Below are 21026 nucleotides of genomic sequence, written 5' to 3' on the forward strand. Positions count from 1 at the left end.
CTATTTGTGAACCACGTTTTGTTGGAAAGCTAATTCACGAATAGCACTAAAATAATTTATCTTTTTCTTATAATGTAAATCTTTCAAAATTACATATAAAGTTTTAAAGAATTATGTGTTAATTTATTATGTAAGAGGGGTAGAGTCTAGGGTACAAGTGGAGATGTTGACCTCAGAGAGCAGCTGAACCTAGAATATAAAGAGATAAAGGTAGAGAAGTAGGTGTCAGTAGATGTGGAGTGGGAGTTTGTGAAAGCTCCAATTTAATTACTACCATTTTCTCTGTGAAATAAGAAGCCAAGTTATTAGCTGAGAGAAAGGTTGAAGGAGGAGGTACTGTGGGTTTGAAGGAAATCACGAAGGCATGAAATGGTCATCTAAGAGAGTGAGAGGTAAGTGAATCTGGAGAAATGTAGTCTAGTTGCCAGGCGACATTAAGGGTAACAATAAGGTCTGAAGCATGGCAGTGGGAGTGAGTTGCTGAGGAAGGTTGTAGGACAAGATCATTGGAGGAAAGGAGTTCAAAGGAACTAAGAGGGCAAACTATTGGAAAAGTTATTATAGTCTACATGATTTTTTTAAAATTAATTAATTAATTTATTTTTGGCTGTGTTGGGTCTTCGTTTCTGTGTGAGGGCTTTCTCTAGTTGCGGTGAGCGGGAGCCACTCTTCATCGTGGTACGCAGGCCTCTCACTGTCGCGACCTCTCTTGTTGCGGAGCGCAGGCTCCAGATGCGCAGGCTCAGTAGTTGTGGCTCATGGGCCCAGTTGCTCCGCGGCATGTGGGATCCTCCCAGACCAGGGCTCGAACCCGTGTCCCCTGCACTGGCAGGCAGACTCTCAACCACTGCGCCACCAGGGAAGCCCCTAGTCTACATGATTTTATGTCACCAAGAATGAAGTCAGGAGTAGAGTTGTAGTTGGTGAGAGTTGTCAATAGTGAAAATCTTAGGGCAATGAGTGGGGAGGGGCGACCTAACATAAGATTGTAAACTGGATGATTAAAGGAAAAGAAAGATAGTCTAGCAATGGCAGTGAAGAGCAGGGAGGCAGGTACTGGCAGTACTGCCAGTCACTCCTGGGGATGAGGGCTGTGAAAGAAAAATCAGCCACTGCTTGAGTGGTCTACAGGGGAAAGTGTCTTTAAGGGAGAGCCAAGTTTCAGTTAGAGCAAGAGAATAAAGGGAATGTTCAAAGAAGTTGAGAATATAGGGGATTCTGATAATGGACTATGTGCTCTAGAAGTATAGTATAAATACATCAGAAGTTGGGAATGAAGGGGAAATAGAGACTAAGTAGGACATGTGCGGAGCTCTGTGGGTATTAAAGTGCAGGTCATAAGGAGGCCCTGGACCAAGGGCTTCTTAAGGCAAATGAAATGCACAGGGTGAAGGTAAAATGATCCTAATCTTAGTGGACTTTATGAGATGGTGGTGGTGAGGCTGCAAATCCTGGGTCATCGGAGACACTTACTTTATTCCGATATAGACAGAGGCCTGAGGTCTGAGAGATAGGGGTAGGGGTCGGACTTGACCCTGTCACAGTACTCTTTCAGCCTTCTGGTATTCCAGTTCAGCTGAGGCATTATCTCCAGTTTTTCCTATCATGTATCTTTTTGATGAGACTAAGGTACCCCTTTGCCATATGCTTTATCAATATCTTATGTAATTTTCCATATCGCACTCTCACTATTTTCTTTATAATTATATATATTGGGGGTATATATTTATTTGACTGTATATGCTTGTATACATTTGGGGGTTTTGTATGATATGACTAGAGTATGAATTCCTCAAGGACAGAATATTTCCTTTAAGTCCTTGCTCCTATCATAGTGTCTGCCTCTGAGGACACACTCAGTATACACTTGTTGAAGACTTAGATGTTTATTTAGATGTTTATTTAGACCTGCAAACTTCACATTGTAGATTTGTGAATGGATTTGTAGGGATGATTTCAGCCTGAAAAGTTTCAAGCACTGACTGAGAAACAACATTCTCTCCTCCCAAACATAAGCTTATTTTAATGTGTGAGAATCAAACACTTGTGCCAAGAAAATTATATTAAAGAAAACTTTTCCTTAGACCAGTTGTTCTCTAAGTGTGCGTCCTGAACCAGTAACATCAACATCTCCCAAGAATTTGTTAGACATACAAATTCTTGGGTCCCAAATAGACCTTCTAACTCAGAAACTCTGAGGGTGGGAACCAGCAATTTGTGTTTTTAATGAGCCCCCAGATGATTTTAAAACATGCTAAAGTTTGTGAACCACTGGGTTAAACTAAATCATAATGCCTAGGTTCTTGTACAAATAAAAAAGAGAGCTTGAAGAAAGTCTACAAACTATATGAATTATATTTTCTGAAAATTATCAATAACACTACTATTGATCCATTGGTGTTCCTATGATACCAGTGGCATAAACTCTTAACTTATATACTCATATTTGTGACTTAATTAGACATAAAGATGAATATTTTATCCTTTTGCATAATGTAGTTCACATCACTATTTTTAAACTAATCATTTTATGCTAGTTTTTCAAGTATGAAAGTGGCTTTCAATAAGATATTGATTAAATGTATGGAAAATTAAAACAATATCTCTACCTTGAACATAAATTCTTGCCTGGTGTTTATCCTTTCCTCTAATGTTCTCAGCCTCACATTCATATGTGCCTTCATCTTCTAGCTGAATATTGAAGATCTTCAGGACAGCTCCAGATGTGCTGATCTCAGCCGTGCTTGGCATTGGTTCTAGGACCTTCCGCCAACGGATATCAGGAACAGGACTTAAATAGGAGAAAGTAAGAGCTAATGGTCCACAATTCTTAAAAGACAATTTACTCTATGTTTGTAGCTAAACATTTACAACATTTATTTCCTAACAATACAAAATTTAATGTATTTCTATATATGTTAATAAAAACTGTGAGTATACTTACTTGCCAAGTGCAAAACACTCTAAAGTCACATTTTGGCCCATCAATGCATATATGTCCTTGAACTGAACTACAATATCAGCAGGATATGGTTTTGTTGTTCCTAATTTAAGAAAAACAAAAATATCAACTAATTAGTAAGCAGAGTAGTGTTTGTTTAACATTGTGGTTTTTATAGGATTAGAATTGCTTCAGTATGGAAGACTTTTCTCTGTACAAGTACTGGAAAATATCTGATCATGTCACAATGTATAGATTTGTTTATTTATGCATAGTATGCATACAGTATGAATTTTATTAAGCATTTTCAATCATATTGGCTCATTCTGACAACGGTGTAACCAATTTGACTCAAATAACTAAAAAATTCAACAATTCTTTAGGAAGCATCAAATAGGTATAAAACAAGCATAAAATAGGTATGAAACGAGCATCCCAGGCGATTCTGATAAATTGGATTTTTGATCTGTACCTTGAGAAAACATTGACCCAAGGGGCATTCCTTTTGATTCTGCCTCTAAAATACAACTTGGATCTGCCAGGTACTCTATGGGAATCAGGAAAAAAGAGAAAAAGGAAGGAAATGAGGGATAAGGGAAGAAAGAAGAGAGAAGAGTGCAAAAGAAGGAGGCAAGGGAAGAAAGAGGAAGAAAAGAATAAAGGAGTGTCCATGGAGATGAAGGAAAAGAGAAAACAATTTTAAAAGAGGGAAGGAGAGAAGGAAAGAAGAAAATTGTTTATTTAAACATCACCGTGTTCATCAATGACAACATTTATTTAGCATGTCGGTATTGAAGGATGTAATTCCCTCTATCTTACAGTGGAAGAAATAGGCTCAGAAAGGCTAAATACACTGTTTAGGATCACAACATGAGTGTGTATTTTATACTGTATAACACTATAAAGACAAATAGATACACAAAGACCTGAAATACAAGCCAAAACAAAAGTAAATGCTCTGAAAGAGTGGCAGCCAAGGAGGATTGTTGGAAGTATATAGGGGCCAAGGGAATTGCAAGCAAAGAGGGCATTTGAACCAGACCAGTTCAAGTTGAGGAAATAGCATATTATGACACAACTTCAGGAGTGTGCAGGGAATTATAAAAGGTCTAGGAATCAAAATGATATTGAAGCATATGTAGTTGAAGATGAGCTTGAACCTACAACATAGAAGACTTGAAACTGTGATATTAAACATTTTGAAGCTAATTTCCTCAATGGGTAACTACTAATAGGTTTTGATAAAAAAAGTGATATGAATCTTAATTTTGGTTTAAGTAGAAGACCTTGTTGTCAGTTTTAAAGGAAGGAATATGGAGAAGAAAAATAGCAGAGAGTCAGAGATCTAAGGGAGTGTGTTTCATAAATTCAGAAAAATAGATGAGGGACTAAACGAGGGCACAGTTGCAGTGGGACCAGAAAGGAAAGGGCAGATCCAAGTTGTATTTTACAGGCAAAATCAAAAGAACTGCCCCATGGATCAATGTTTTCTCAAGGTACAGATCAAAAATCCAATTAATCAGAATCACCTGGGATGCTCGTTGAACCTGCAGATCACTTCCTAGGGGTCTAGGATGGGTCACATCATAGGTCTGCTGAATCACTATCTTTGGGTTCCACATTTTCCTCAAACTTCCCAAGTGCTTATGTCCTAAATGGGAACCGCTGTGCTCACTGTCCTGAGGATGGCAGTGGAGAGGAGATGATGATTAAAAATGCTCCCCCGAATTATTGCTAAAAGAGAAATATGACAGTATTGCTAAATGAGATGAAGAACACCAGAAGAGGAGGTTTAGAGAGGAGATAAAAGATGTGCTTGGAATATTTCAAACTTAACATCCTTGGGAACTTTCTGTGCGTCAAGCCCAGGATGTAGGTAGAATTCAGGATTAAATATAGGGAAAAGTTTTGGAGATGCAAATTTAGAGTCATCACATAGGGCTACTAGAGAAAAAGGTGTAAATGAGTGAGAATATTTGAAAAAGATTAGAAAGAAATATTAGAAGGAGGAAGATCTGATGAAGGATACTGCATAGAATTTGTCAGCAAGGCAGGTGGGAGATGAACGGAGGCAGAAGTAGTCAGAAAAAATAGGAAAAGAAGGGAGAGTTCAAGAGAGGCAGAGAGATCAACAAGTGTCAAAATTCATACAGTATCAGGCCTGAAAATATCCTTTGGATTTAGCAAATAAGAAGTGGTTTCACTTATTCACTGAATACAAAATAATACGCAGAGGGAAAGGAATGGAGGAGAGTTTGAAGATTCAGAAAAGAAAGGAAAGAGTGATGTAGTGATGTCCTTAAATGAATCAAATGGACTGTGAACCAGGGCAACTGGAGGAGGCAGCCTGAGCAGCAGGAGAAGCACTTCTTCCACCTAGAAAGAAAGAAGCATTGAATGTCGAGGGAAGCATAGGGAAGAAAGTTAGGGAAATTTTTACATGATGGCTCCTTTTCACTCTGCGAAGTAGTGGTGAGAGTATCTCCTAAGATTTGGGAGGGGAAAAAAAGCCAGAAAATCAGAAGATATTTATTGAATTCTAACCATGTGACTGCTATCTTGAGAAGAATAATAAAAATAGAATCTTTATGGTAGGATGGACTTTTCCCCATTGTTATATACAACTTAAGGTTAGTGGTAGGAACCAAACCCAAGTCTGCCAACAACAGTGCCGGTATTTCTTCAGAAGCTTGAACTCAGCGATATGAGTGTAGCAGCAGGACTGAGATAAAAATAATGTGAAGTAAGAAAACATATTGTGATCTGATTTCTCAGGAAGTGGTACACTAAAAAACGGAATGCAGTTCATTCAATTGAAGCCTGAGAAAAGGCCAGTCAAGAATGTTAGTGGTCATCAAATATGGCACCACGGTAGTCATACCCTACACTACTTACAGTAGAAAGGCAATTTATGTACTTATTTGCGTCATGTAAATAGTTCTTAAAAATATCAAAATAATCCAATTGCCTTCTTCCCCCCGCCCCCCAATTCTGTAATCACTATAGTTTGTTTTGATCTAATCATTCATTCTCTTTCATGAATTTACTAGGAAGTAGGATTGGACATGAAACAAAAAACAGTTGCTGGTGATTCCCATTGTAAATGATATATTGGTATTTTGCTTGAATTGATTGGTTCTCTATGCATTCCCTGAGCTAGAGGCAACCAGTCCAAACTCAACCACCTTAGGGACACTTTTATGATGTAAATCTTCTCTATGGGAAAAACTAAGGAAGGGCAAGGCTTACAAAGTATGTATCCTCTGTTTTCTCCGACAGAGCATTCAGCTGTTCTCCCCACTGGATATCTCTTTTCATTATTGTAAGTATGCCATAAGCAGACAAACTTGCAAAAACAGAGGAACAAATATGATACTTACGTTCAGGTAGTGGAATGAGTGGGATAAATTTGCTGAACACACTCTTTGTAATAGAGGGACTGGATACAAAGCAGGAATAATTCCCTTTGTCTGATGCCTCAACATTAGCAATGTAGAGATTGCCATTTGTCTGAGACACAAATCTTCGTTTATCCATTGTGATAAATACAGGAAATTCATTTAGAAGCCAGCGGTAGCTAAGATCATCTAGAAGAAAATATTGTTGACTAAGTATTAACCTCTTCTCCAAAAGCAAAGATTTTGTTTTCTAATAATAAGCTAGCCCATAACCTAATGTAGGCTTTTAAAATATTGTTGACTAAGTATTAATCTCTTCTCCAAAAGCAAAGATTTTGCTTTCTAGTAATAAGCACATAATCTAATCTAAGCTTTTATAGAGCCAAGAAGTTGGAAATAGGCCAAGATAAACTGAAAATTTTCTAAAAGCTACTGTAGTTTGAGTGAGTATAAAGCGATGCTAAGCAATTATATCTATTTCTCAATTATTTATGGATTACTAGTTTTTATTTTTTATTTCATTGATGGGCAAAACGAAACTCAGAGAGGTTAAATGACTTGCTTAGAATTTCATGGCTAAGAAGAATTAGGATTCTGAATCCAGGTCTAATAATTCCAAATTCCATCTTCCCTACTGCATTTAAAAGATAAAATCAAGATTACTAACCATACTGTGGCTCTATATCTTTTTATTTTTATACTCCTATTTTAAATGATTGATTTAGGAATGAGGTTACATAGCCTATTCTGGCCACATTAAAAAAGTGAAAACTACAGAAAGAGAGGAAGGCATCTTTTTTTTTTTTTTTTTTTTTGGCGGTATGCGGGCTTCTCACCGCTGTGGTCTCTCCCGTTGCGCGGAGCACAGGCTCCAGACGCGCAGGCTCAGCGGCCATGGCTCACAGGCCCAGCCACTCCGCGGCATGTGGTATCTTCCCGAACCGGAGCACGAACCCGTGTCCCCTGCGTCGGCAGGCGGACTCTCAACCACTGCACCACCAGGGAAGCCCGAGGAAGGCATCTTATTTGTTTTCTTAAATATTAGGAAGCAGATCATATGGTAACTTTTAACTGTAGGAAATTCCTTTGGCTAAACATACTGGCTGGCTAGGCCAAAAGTTGAATTTCCTCATTAAATTGCTATTTTTCATGCAGTTTTCTATTCCTATATCCCCTTGCAGTTTTGAGGAATGACCCCCCAGTAGTCATGTGCAGCAGTAATGTGCAAGAGGGAACTCTGGGCAATGCGTATTTCTCAGTCACAATATGCTGATTCCCTTTAAAACATCATAACCATGTGAAGACAACTGCCACTAGGAAGATCACCTCAGAAAAAGAGGGGATCTCTTAGTTCAAGTTAGAAAGGATTTTAGATGTAAGATGGTGGAAAGTCATGATCTTTTAAAAATGAAATAATCGTGACATGGGGCTTCCCTGGTGGCGCAGTGGTTGAGAGTCCGCCTGCCAATGCAGGGGACACAGGTTTGTGCCCCGGCCTGGGAAGATACCACGTGCCGCGGAGCGGCTGGGCCCGTGAGCCATGGCCGCTGAGCCTGCGCGTCCGGAGCCTGTGCTCCGCAACGGGAGAGGCCCCAACAGTGAGAGGCCCGCGTACCACACACACACAGAAAAAATCGTGACATAATACCCTTTTGCTTTAGGGAACTCAAGGTGATTGGTGAAGCTGCTAATGGGAGTGTGAAAGAGAGCTGAATAGGAAAAACTATAAGAATTGCACACTATATACATTCAGCATACTTGAGAATAATAATCCAGGGGATTCCATTTAGATTAGCTATGTAATTTTCTCCAGCAATATACAATATTATAAAAGCGAATGAAGATGATTATTCTGTTTTTTCGTCTTAACTTTTTAATTATAGAAGTTTATTTTTATTAAAATAATAGGAAATACAGATAAAGTTAAAAAGAGAATGAAAATTAAACCACCATAATTCTCCAACTCAGAGTTATCATTGTTAGCATACATCTTTCTAGGCATTTATATCTGTGAATGATTCTATTATCTTAATTGTTATTCTTATGCTGATTTAAGGTCAGGTAAAAACCACAGGAGAAACAAAATAAGAAGAAACTTTGGGGGCTGCTTAAATTGCTGAAATCAGGTTCTTGGAATTGGGCAACAAATAATTCCATGTAATCTTTGATCCAAAATAATATTTATAGTATATTTTAACAACTGTAAACCTGTCTAATTTTGAAATATTTTTTTGTATTCTCACTTAAAAAGAAAATTAATAGTTTTGTAATGATTTCTGCACAAAATTAAATTCCAAAAAGTCAGAAAGAGTCAGGAAAGTATAGATTTCCTTACAGAAGAAGGATTTTCTTAGCTATACAATGATTTCAAGATACCACACACAAAATGCATTCAGAATAGTCTGAGTACCCCTAGTTATGTGAATATGGAGAACTGTATTTTAAATCTAGACTAAATATGACTTTGGTCAGTCTATTTTAATTACTATATTTTTCAGTTTCTGTAAATTTTAAGAAAGTTTTCTGTTTACCACTCATTAGAAAAGAGGAATGGGATAATGTTTTACTATTTGAATCTTCAAGGGAGAAACGCTAGGTCAGAGAAGTTATTTCCATGATGTTGACAGAAACATAAGTGTTGGACTACAGAGCAACTGGTCTGGCTGATTTAATGCCCAATGTGGATTCTCCAGTTTACTGAGTTATCGTCTATGTGTCACTAAACAAGACAGATTTGGCCTTTGCCCTTAAGGGACTTGTAATATTAATAGTTAATCTAAATTTATTTAACGAATTTTTGCCTACTGATAAGCCATCTACTTGGATGAAAGAATAATTGCAATATATTGGAAGCTATCATTTCTCATTAAAATAAAGGTAGGAATTGCTATTGCTATTTTTAAACAGGGACACAGAGCTTTAGCTGGTTGACTTCCCTGGGGATATAGAGCAGTAGGGAGGCAGAACAGATCTTCCAACTTCCCTTTCCACCCCAGAACTACAAAAACGGTTCCACGACTGGTGTGGTAGCTGTCCTGCTGCTCGGACTTAAGAATAAGACTGAATTTAGGCAATCAAGAGCCAAACCCTGACCAAGTTCTCACAGGGGCTCAATCGATTATCTATCTGTCTTCCCCTGCCCCATGCAGATGGTAAAATTAACCATCTCTGAAGAAGCCAACACCTGCTTTCTTCATAGCCCTGCTGTCTGGCTTAAAAAATAAATTATTATAAAATTACTTTTTTAGAAAAAGTAATAAGTACCAGCACCTGTTTCAAAAACATTACTTTTATTGATAGATGTCTGGGATGTTTTTCCTTTGCCTCAAGAGAGTCTGGACCATATTACAGGGGGATTTGTTTTGGCCAATTATACTGCATTTGACTAGTTTCATTGTATTACTTTGAAATGCATCACTTATCTAACCTTGATAAATAATATATATTTCTCCTTGAAATAGATTTAAAGTACTTAAGTGTTCCCTGGAAGAATAATTCACAAACTTTTTAGAAGATGTTTGTACTTTTTTTGTTAATTAACCTCAATAGAACAGAATTTACCTATACCAATAAAATCACTATAGCTCCTAATTTTTCTTTGATACTCACAGTAAACTATACATTAAACTCTTTTAGAAAGAAATTTATACCAACTTATACCGTGGGCTCACATATTCCCTACGATGCTCTGGCATTCATGTCTATTTTTGTGCTTACCTTTTTAGTCTATTGAGATTCATTCAATATCATATTCACCATTTCATGAGTTATTTTTCTTAGGAGTATTCCCACTTTCTTATTCATTAAAAAAATTCCCACCATATCTATTACTAGGTATTCCATATTTTGTCAATAGTATCCACCCTTTGAACAATGGATTTCATCTTTATTCTCTCACTTAATATGCACATATATGATTTCTATTTTGTGAGATGTATAACTCAATTTCTGATGGTTCTGAAAATTGGCCAGAAACAAAGCATCATGTTTTCATTTTCTGAGGGTCTAGGGGTTTAGGAAGTCTTACACATTCATGAATTATTGATTGCTATTTAATAAAACAAAATCTTAACAGGAAAATTTATCTTTTAATGAAATTGTAATCACTACATATCCACCAATTTAATGAACACATTTATTTACTCTTTCACTCTCTCAGTCCTCAAATATTTTTTGGACACTTATTCTGTGCTATGCATTAGGCAATCCGTTGTATATCAAATGTTGTTATAAAATTGAATCAACATCTGTACTGATATAGTTACGTATAAGTATTCTTGATAAATAAGTAAACTGGTTCAAATCAGAGTTCTCCCCTTTGCAAGAAACTGTAGAACACCCAAATCCATAGAAAAATGTAATGGATTGTAAACATGAGACTTCCCTTCTAGATCGTTTTCCTGTGCATAAATGAGAAAGACAACATTGCTATAATCGTGAATAAAAAATTCTTAGTAGAGTAAGAAGTACTTTATTTGCTTTCATAATAAGTTTCAAAATACTAAATGTACTAAATGTATTTTATTTACTTTAATAATAATCCATGTTAATTATATATCCATTTTATCATTTAAAAATATATTATTAAATTTAAATCTCACAACAAGGTCTATGAAGTAGGTGGCACAGGAATTATTATTCCCAAATTTTAAACAAGGAAATTGAGATGTAGATATGTCTAAGTTGACTTGACTTAGTAAGGACTAAATCCTAGGTTATCAGATCACCAAGTAGAGCAGCAGGGTTTGACAACTATAAATAGTTGCGTATATAACATTCTTTGAGGCTCAGAATCCAAAGGCAGGTTCCTTTACACCTTCAACGCCATTAAGTTTTAAACTGCAAACACAAAACCTTAACTTAACTGCATATAGGAGGAAGATAGATTTATGGCATGGAGATGGTAAAATAGTACACATACATACACACATTATGGTTTTGAAGCATATGTCCATTCTTATGTTTGAAGATGGCATGTCTAATGTTCAAAGAGGTCATAATCCGCTAAGAACACAAGCGGACAAAAGGAGATGAAGAGCAGCTCAGATTCTATTCTATGATTAATGATGTTTCTCCAGCTTATTTAAAAGACCTACTTAATTCCCTGCCCTGCCCCTGCCCATATAAACATATGTATCTTTATCAGGATGAAGAGGTAATTAGTCATTTCGCTTAATGATTTGAAGCTTCTATCAACCTTGTTTTGGTCCATGAAATTCTTCATTCGGCACAGTAGTAAAGATGTCACAGAGACTTGAAAACAAGACTTATCTCAGAAAAATCTCAAAGCCTGTTCCCTGGACATTTTCCCCCTTTCTATTTGTACTAATTCCCCAAGTTATCACATGCATTCCTATGGCTTTTAAAACTATAAAATGATGTATCACAAACTGATATTCCTAGCTCAGATGTTGCCCCTGGGTTCCACATTCACAGAAATGCCAATCTGACAGCTCCTTTTGAAAGTTTAAATCAGGCACCTCACTCTTATGTCCATAGCTATTCCTCCAGGCAATTGCAGCTGCATCCTCTCAAGAGCTCATGACAAAAACTTTGATGTCATCCTTGACTCCTGTTTTTCTCTTATATCTCACAGAAAGTCTACCAGCCAGTCCTCTTGGCTTTTCCTTCAAAATATATCTTGAATTTAACCATTTCTTTCCACCTCCAGTGCCACTGCTCTGGTCCTCCATTCATTGCCCAGATGATTGCAATACCTTTGAACTGATCTCCTGGTTTCACCTTTACCCTCCCCTGAGTCTTTTCTTACAGCAGTAGCCAGATTTAACTTTCTGTAACTTAAGTGATGTCATATGACTCTTCTGTTTAAATCCCTTCAATGTAACTCTCACTCAAAGTAAAAGCCAATGTAATTGCTATGGATTATAAGGTTCCAACCAATATATCTCTTGTATCGCTTTAATTTCATTCCTTGCTACCCTGTATCTCATTCAGCAACCTGGCTCACTTTGTCTTCCTCCATACTCCCATTTTGGAACTTTGTTCTTGCTGTGGCATATATCTGGCATGTCCTTTCTTCAAATATCTTCATTTTAGCTTCTTCATTTCCTTCAGGCTTTATTTCAAAGTTACCATCTCAGTGATGCCCTTTATAAAAGTTTAGTCATCCCTTCAACACTTCCTCTTCCCATTTTCCTGGATTATTTTTTCTCCCTTTCACTTATCTATTAATATCTAACATGCTATGTCTATTAACTATTTATCTTGTCTATTGTCTCTCTCCCTGTAGAAGGTCTCTGAGGGAGAGTAGCTTTTTCTATTTTGCTCAATGAGGTATTTCTGTGGTGTAAACAGTGCCTGATACATAACAAGTGTTCACAAGAGATTTGTTGAGTGAATGAGTGATTGAATGAAGCCCATCCAGTGTTGAATATGGTCAAATGTAGACACTGGTGACTTATGGTCATTCGGTTTGTGGGAAACACTATGAACATGATAGGATTTTTTTTTTCATAGTTTTGTCAGTTCTTCAAAAAAAAGACTACTCCCTCTTTGAAATTTTTTTTACAACATTTTGGATTCATAAATTCCTCCTATGTTTATCAATTAATTATCTTTCTCCCATAGCTATTAGAAAGAAAATGATCAAAAAAAATTTGAATTTATATATACATAATTGGAATAGTATATATATATATATGTATATATATGCCACACTAATATATTCCATAGAAAATGATTTATACTAGCCTGTTATGAATCATTCTCTACGGAGATATTTAAAGATATAATATTTTATGTCTTTATGACATAATATTAAAACTATAAGAACCCAAAACATTTTTTTCTGTGAGAAAAGTGGTATTAATATATTGTCTGAAGAGGATATTTGATAAATAAAACAAGTGAAATGTATGCAGTGTTCATCTTTTAATTAACACTTTGGTGGCTTTTCTTTTAGCCATATCAAATTACTGAAAACATGAATTCAAAAGTTGAATCTTCTAATAGGTGACATTCGATTTAGCCCCTTTCTTCTGGATTGGTACTCCTACAGAGATTAATAATTTATTATGCCTTTATTCCTTTCTAGTGTTTAATTACAGTTCACAGTATACTGTAGATGCTAAATTGTTAATAAAATGGTTGATTATATATTCTTCCTTGGTACTATTCTATTTCAGAGGTCATTTGTAGAAAATCTACAGTGTTTTCTCCTGTGTACCAGGAACTTTAATAGGGACATAATCCAACATATATATTGTTTATAAACTGAAATGACCATAGATTTTTTGGAATTAAGGCCCAGTTATTAAGGAATTAAAAAAGCAAGCATCTATAATCACTAGTAAGTCATGCATTATAAGGTTACACAAATATTGAGTCTTATTTAATTATAAATGTTCCATTATTATTAAGAAAATAAAACAAAAAAATAGAAAACAGAAACTTCCCCATTTCATTTCCTAGGTGCTTATAATCACAGAAGAGCTAAGTTTACCTGGGAAATGGTATGGAGGGTCACAGAGCAACACCATTCCTTTCCCTTCTTTCACTCTGACCTCGGGACGTTCCTCAGGTGGGAAAGGATCAAGATCTAATCATGAAAACAAAAAGGAGAACATTCACTCTCTGGGCAATAGAAAGATTGATACTCATTAAAGTTTATTTTTCAGCTACTAACTCACTTTTAGATACAATAGTTCTCTGTTGGTTTGGTGAAACCTATCAAAGCCAATTAATTCCCTTTTACACACACTGGGATGTGCACACACTACAGAAGAGTATGGACATTGGTAGCACCTGATAACTATTTGGACAACCCTGAAGATTGAGCATTTCCTAAACTTTGTTTCAGATTTAGGAAGAATCTCCATAAGAGTATCTGGAAATAGTGTGTTCAGAAAAACCCAGGGCTCTACCAGAGAAAGTTTTAGGGAGGACTCCAATGGGGAGAAGGAATAAAGATGAAGGGCAGGATGCTAGATGAGGAATGTTAAGGTCAACTATCTCTTGCTCTTTTCCAAATTCTGGGTTTTCCTGTTTTATTTCCTCTACTCTCTCCTGTGTATTTGGAACTCACATTTTGCTTGGTTTTTTGATAGCCTACTATTTGATTCTTCATTTGTTTTACTGGTTCTCTTTCTGTTTCAGTCTTGCCTCATCTCTTATTCCTTACATGTGATCAGTACTCGAATTATAAAATCTAGTTTTTACTTCTCTCAGTATACTTATGTTCCTGAAAATTTATCATTCCAATAACTACCTTTTTGCAAAGAACGCTTCAAATCTACTTTTCTTGTCCTGATGCCTCACTGGAATGCCATCCCTGTCCTCAAAACTTAGCTGACATCTATCTCACTGTGGATAACTTAATGTCACCTCTGCATGTGAAGCGACAATTTAAATGCTTCCTCCCATCCTTGAAATTGGTCTTACTTGCGCCCATCCCATTTTAAAGAGAGCAGAATGTTTCTGCCTTTTGACTAGACTTTCCTTAAGAAAATATTGAAGGTCTTTTTCTTTCAATGCAATGCAATCTGTTGTGTATTTCTTCAAGGACTGAGTTTATTATTTTCATTCCCACTGTCACCACACCAATTTAATTGGACTGCACTTCCTGACCCTGTCTCACTCCCTCCTGGTAATCACTACCACTTGGGTCCTTTTAAAATGTCACTTTCATCCTATAATTCACTTTGTAGAATATTTAAACGCTGACATAAAATCACGCACGGAGAACACCTAGTCCAGCTCCTCTCCCAACACACATTTCTCTTTCAGAATAACCTCTAACTTTTAGTTTACCACAATGTTTCTCAAAATATTTTCATTATTATTGTCCCCAAAATGAGAAATTTTATTTAATTTATTCTTAACAAGAAAAATTAAATAGTAAGGAATAAAAGTTTTGTTGGGTGGGGCTGAGCGTTGGAGAGCCATAGACCATTATGTTGTAATATCTAAGATGGTTCCCCCCACCGCAAAAACCAATTTTCACTACCTTGGGGGTGATATCACCCCCACTGAGAATGCATAGCTTAGCATTTCCATTGATAGTAATCTTTAGAAACTTATTCAAGATCTTTTTGAACATGGCCTTAGTTTATTTTCCAGTGTTATCTTTCACTACTTCAAGTACATTCATAACACCCCTCGTGACATTTTGCTCTCCTGAAATTTTTTCTTCTCCACACAATTAAGGCCCACTAATCTGGTAAGACACACCTCATCTATGGAGTCCTTCACTTTCTTTTTTTCTTGATTTCTCCTTTTGTTAAACTCTTATGATAACATCTAAGTTTTACTTCTCCCAAATGCATTTGCCCTTTTTAAAGTTACAATTACTTACATCCAAAGCTCAAGGTTGCTTCAGTGCTTCTGACCATTCCGTAGTTATTTGATGCTAAACAGTAATATACTCCAGCATCTTTCTGTTTGTCAGGATTGTTGATAACAAGGTTTCCTCCTACCATACTGTACCGATCACTTGTCAGATCAATATCCCCATTATTCATTCTCCATCTGTGAAAAAAAGAAATAAATGTCATATCAAAGGCCAAGAGGACTGCAAACAGTGTACTGGGCTAACATTGTTCTAAAATAATATGAGTATAGCTCCATGTGAAGTCAGGTGATTAAGTAGTTGACTCAGAGTGGTATTTATTCACATCCTATAATTCTGTGCCTCTGGACTCATGATTTATAATTCAGCTCAGGCACAGAAAGGTAAATGTTCAAGTGTATGAATAATTTCCTTTTTTTTCATGAGGCATCCCAAAGGACAAATATTTCATTGAATTTTGCTGCATAAACTGGTTTCTTAGCAGATATACATGGATTATAAATGATAATCTTTTATGCACTAGTTTAGATTAATGCATATAGATATATTGTATAAAATATTAAGAACATTCCTATAGCAGAAATAAAATATAAAATATCAATATCTGATTCTAAATATGAGTCATTTTTGAAAAAAACATACTAATTGAAATCAGGATTCTTCTCAGTAAATGTCATATTCTGACCACTAGAGGTCGATCACACTATTTGAACATGATTAAAGTCAACTGGGTCTTCGTTTCCAAGCCACAAGTACACTATTGAAGGTATATTTACATGGAGATGACGTTATGAATAAACCAACTAGAAACAGGAATCTAAGTTTCTTGGTGAGATGATGAGAAGATTGCATATATAAAATAATTGTCAATTAAGTTGACCACCTGCATAATTTTATACTCATGTTCTATCAGGGTTAAGGTTCCATGTCTTCTGCAATGTTATAAGACGAGCCATGGTGAACCAGTGGGCTGTGGTCCCATCATTCATTGCCTGGCTGCACAATTCTGATTAGGGTCAGAATCTTGCCAAAGAGGTCTAATGATTTTATAATATTTTTTAATAAATCAAATTACTGGAACATTTTTAGTTTTAATTTTTACTGTGTAGGAAATAATTCAAAAGCGAACAACAGAAAACTGTGCTTTGCTTCTGAAAACCTACCAAATACCAACCCAATGAATAAATCATCCCCCTCACCCCAGCTGATGGCAATATTGTCCCTGACTGAACCATCCAATGTCAAGTCACTTAGTACTTGCCAAGGCAATGGGTTTCTTTGTTAGGCAGTTCCCATTGTTATGTTTTACGCCCCCTCATTATATTTACTTTAAATTTTTATTTATTGCTTTAACTTCTTCCCAGTGGGACTGATTCTGCCCTTGATGTTATATAATGATTAAGTTTGGCTGTGTTAAGGTAAGTTCACAGGTCTATTTTATTTTCAGGAAGATTCACCTTTGCTGTAATTCCTTTTACACAGCTTTAAACACAATTTTTATTGGAGTTCTTGTTATTGTGGGAGACAAGGCAAGATAATGAAAACCTCAAGGCTGATGAGTGAAAGGTAAAGTTCCCTGTTGTAACGTTCATGATGTTGCCACAAATAACAAATTATCATAGAACATGCCATAAATATAAAAGTACTATGTGAATGACAAATTACATGATTACCAAGGTAAGTATGGCTTGCCCTGAATATTAAGTAATATTAAGTAAGTTCATAACTGCAAGTGTTCTTCTGTCAGACAAGCTGCATCATGAGCTGAATATTTTTTATTTTGATGTCAAATGCAGATCACCTTCCTAACAATTAAACGTCTACTTCTCCCCTTCAGCTCTCTACATTAACGTGTAGATAATCAGGCCGTACTTGTCCTGGGGACTTATGTGCTGATGCAACCTTTGGGGGGGAGTTGGTGATGTATTTGCCAAGCAAAGTTTTGCTTTTCATTGTTCTTTTTTATATTTTAATGAGAAGACTAAGTGGGACTAGCAGGAGGGAGCTAGAGAGAGGTGCTAATCAACATGTACAAAATTTTATTGATGTAAAACTTTGCTTTTTACTGTCTCTGCTGGATGGTGGTAGTGGCGGCAGCAAAGAGAAGTACACGTTCGTAGAACACTATCTGAGAACAGCCTCTGCTGTTCTTTTCTCTTCCATTGGAGCCTGGAGGCTGATTTGCTTAAGTTCCGTGTATGAATGTCAAGGACAGACTGTCACAGAATAACTGTCACAGAATAACCGTCACTGAAATAGTTTTTGAAATGCTATTGACCCGTCTAGATAGATAAATACTGAAAAAAATTATATGTTTCTTTGAAAGTCATAAAACCTGTATTTCAGCCCTGGATCTGTGATTTACTAGCTCTGGAGAAGAGCAAGTCAACTTACTTATTCAGGACTCAGCTTCCTCTCCTATAAAATTTTGTACCTGGATTAAATCTTCTCTAGAGCCCCCATTAGTTATGCTATGCCATGTCCACAGTTATGTACATAAATGCCCATTATATGTGACTTAAGGGTAGAAATAAATCTAGCCCATCAAATATTTTCAGAACAAATGTGTTATTTATAATTTATAAAATATCTACTTCTACTTTTATAAAATTATAAAAATAATTTTAAAGAGATGGTGATTTTATATATAAATTTATATTTATTTTAAGAAAATTTTTGTAATTATAGCCAGAGGCAAGAGAAAATGAGTTCAAGTATAATTAAATGGGGGGAAGGGGTATTCTCCATGATAACAACTTTTTAATAAAAATAGAAAGTTATTTTTCTATCCATGAGAAGAAAAATCTAGTACTAAAATCAACTTTATTGAATGACAACCTTCAATTAACTCAGGTGACATTAACACACTAGAGACCCAATTTCCCCATCAATCACTTCCTTTGTTTTCCTGGAACCAAAATCCATTGGCATTTGCTTAAGTTTTAAATCTTATTCTTTACATCAGGCTAGAAACTGTTAGTATACTTTTCTGAACACTCTGAAGCAAGAGAACCAAATGTTACTTTTTATAAAGTTATTTTTGATAGCATAAATATGTACCCCAGAAAAACATAAAGAGGTATGTTATATAGATTGTCCGATAAGTAGAGACATTTAAGGAATTTGCTTTGTTGTCTGGAATATAGATTTGAGACTACTGAAAAAATAGTGCTTTCTAGAGTTATCTATGTAAGAAGCTCTTTAAATGTAGTTAATATAGAAATACTATCCATCATTTGTAGGTATGAGTTATCCAGGCCAATACATACAAAACCAGCTTATCCTCAAATGCATATATTTAAATTGTGCATATTATTCATATAACCATTTTCTTACTTAATAGCATGATCTCCATTAGCCAGTTTTTAAGTGGATAATGTCAAATGACACTGGCATTATCTCTGCAGGAAATAGGAAGTGAATTATTTGCATATATTTGCGAAAACTATCTATTTGGGTATTAACAACTTTAAAAAAATAACCTGTATGACAATATTTTTGTTAATGTTCCTGGACTTCGTAGAAAGCTTTATGCCATAGCTTTCTCTATAGATACAGGGTCATAGATGCTGATCTGTAATCTTTAGTCCAACACTTCTTTCTGAAAAGAGCAATGAGGTACATTACTTGTAAACTGGGAAAGGGCTGGCTCGTGCCCTACAGTTTAGTGAAACTTTTCCTTCCGGTGACTCCTCTGGATAAATGGTATTGATTGGTTGTTCTTCAAAAATTGGTCCAAATCCTTTGTCTTCCTCAGAAACTATAAGAAAAATACAATTATTTTATATTGTTCTATTTTACAAATCAAAGATAATTTGGGTACATTAAAAAGCTTTTTGAAAAAAAGGTCAGAAACATGGAATCTCCATTTTCATTCAAACCAAAGATATTTGCCACTATAATCTTGAGGAAAATGTTCAGGTTCTTTATTCAAAATTCTTTTCTGCCCATCTCTCAGCATTTCTCCAAAAGCACTCTGCGGTGCCATGCTTCACTATTTACGGCTCCTCACGCAAGTCATGCTTTCTATGCCTCTGACACTTTGCACATACTTTTCCTCTTTCTGGAATCACCATCTGACTTTTCTCCTCTTATCAAAATTTGTACACTCCTGGAATCCCTGGTGGCGCAGTTGTTGAGAATCTCCCTGCCAATGCAGGGGACATGGGTTCGAGCCCTGGTCTGGGAAGATCCCACATGCTGCAGAGCAACTAGGTCCGTGAGCCACAACTACTGAGCCCACGTGCCACGACTACTGAAGCCCATACGCCTAGAGCCGGCGCTCCGCAACAAGAGAAGCCACCGCAATGAGAAGCCCGAGCGCCACAACAAAGAGTAGCCCCTGCTCACCGCGACTAGAGAAAGCCCGTGCACGGCAACAAAGACCCAATGTAGCCAAAAATAAATAAATAAATTAGAAAAAAAGAAAAAAAAGTTTAAATCTAAAAAAAAAAAAAACTTTGTACACTCCTTTATGATTTAGTCATAGCGTTAGTTCCTTCACGAAGCCACCTCTCCAACCCCTCCTAGCTTTAGTTGGTCCTCATTTATGTTCTCATAACTCCCTATCAGGCTTATGACACTTAACACACCTGCTGTGATTCTTGATACAACTTTCTGTTTCACTAGATTGCAGATGCCTGGGGACAGGTCTGGAACATACTAGGTACTTAACAACTTTTGAACAACATAACGAATGAATTTCTAGATGCTCTGGGGAAATGAGTCCTTTTTGGGGGTCAGTTCTTGTTTAATTTTTGTTTTTGTCTTTAAACATGTGACCAGCACTAGTACTTAGCAACATCTAGAACAATCAGTAAACTAATTACATGATATGGGATCTGGCCAACTCATTTAAAATCTACCACAAAAATACCACAAAATCTACCACACACACAAAAAAAATCTACCACAAAAATAGTGTTGAGAAGCAGTTGTTCCTGACTGTGTATCCTCTCTGAAGGGCAGGTGTGACACATCATAGCAGGATGAGGAGAAGAGATTCACTCCCATGTCATCAGTGTGGCACCATTTACAGAGCACAGCTAAGAGCCATATACCCCAAATGAATTAATACTGATGTATATGACTAGAAATGAGGAATAGTCTTACATGGGATCATTGTAATGTCTCTGCTTGATCAAAAGCTATGGTTCACTCCTCCAATTTACTTTTTAAGAGAGAGTGTAAGGCAAATGCTACACTGAAATTTTGGTTGTTCTAACATCAAACTTAAGGATAAAAGCTTTCTCCCAGTTTCTCTTAACAAGAAGTTTAATTACGTCTTTTAAAGCTTGCTTTAGTACTGTTTAGCAGTGCTTTTGGAAAAATTATTTAATGTCTCCAAGACTCAATATCATGCTTTATAAAATGTGGATAA

The 21026-nt window shown here is 36.2% G+C and overlaps 1 protein-coding gene across 4 annotated transcripts in view; it reads right to left on the reverse strand.

The window, feature by feature from the left end:
• Positions 1-21026, reverse strand: part of CNTN1 (contactin 1) — a 376722-nt gene that overhangs the window by 142227 nt on the left and 213469 nt on the right. For all 4 annotated transcript variants that reach the window (XM_019934617.3, XM_073788827.1, XM_073788825.1 and 1 more), the window contains 6 exons: positions 19274-19406; positions 15653-15825; positions 13802-13897; positions 6322-6528; positions 2945-3044; positions 2610-2791 (listed from right to left, as the gene is read on the reverse strand). In XM_019934617.3, the coding sequence (XP_019790176.1) occupies positions 2610-2791; positions 2945-3044; positions 6322-6528; positions 13802-13897; positions 15653-15825; positions 19274-19406 (891 nt within the window). The remainder of the gene's footprint in view (positions 1-2609; positions 2792-2944; positions 3045-6321; positions 6529-13801; positions 13898-15652; positions 15826-19273; positions 19407-21026) is intronic.

This window comes from Tursiops truncatus, chromosome 11 (assembly GCF_011762595.2).
Source record: "Tursiops truncatus isolate mTurTru1 chromosome 11, mTurTru1.mat.Y, whole genome shotgun sequence".
Classification (NCBI taxonomy): domain Eukaryota; kingdom Metazoa; phylum Chordata; class Mammalia; order Artiodactyla; family Delphinidae; genus Tursiops; species Tursiops truncatus.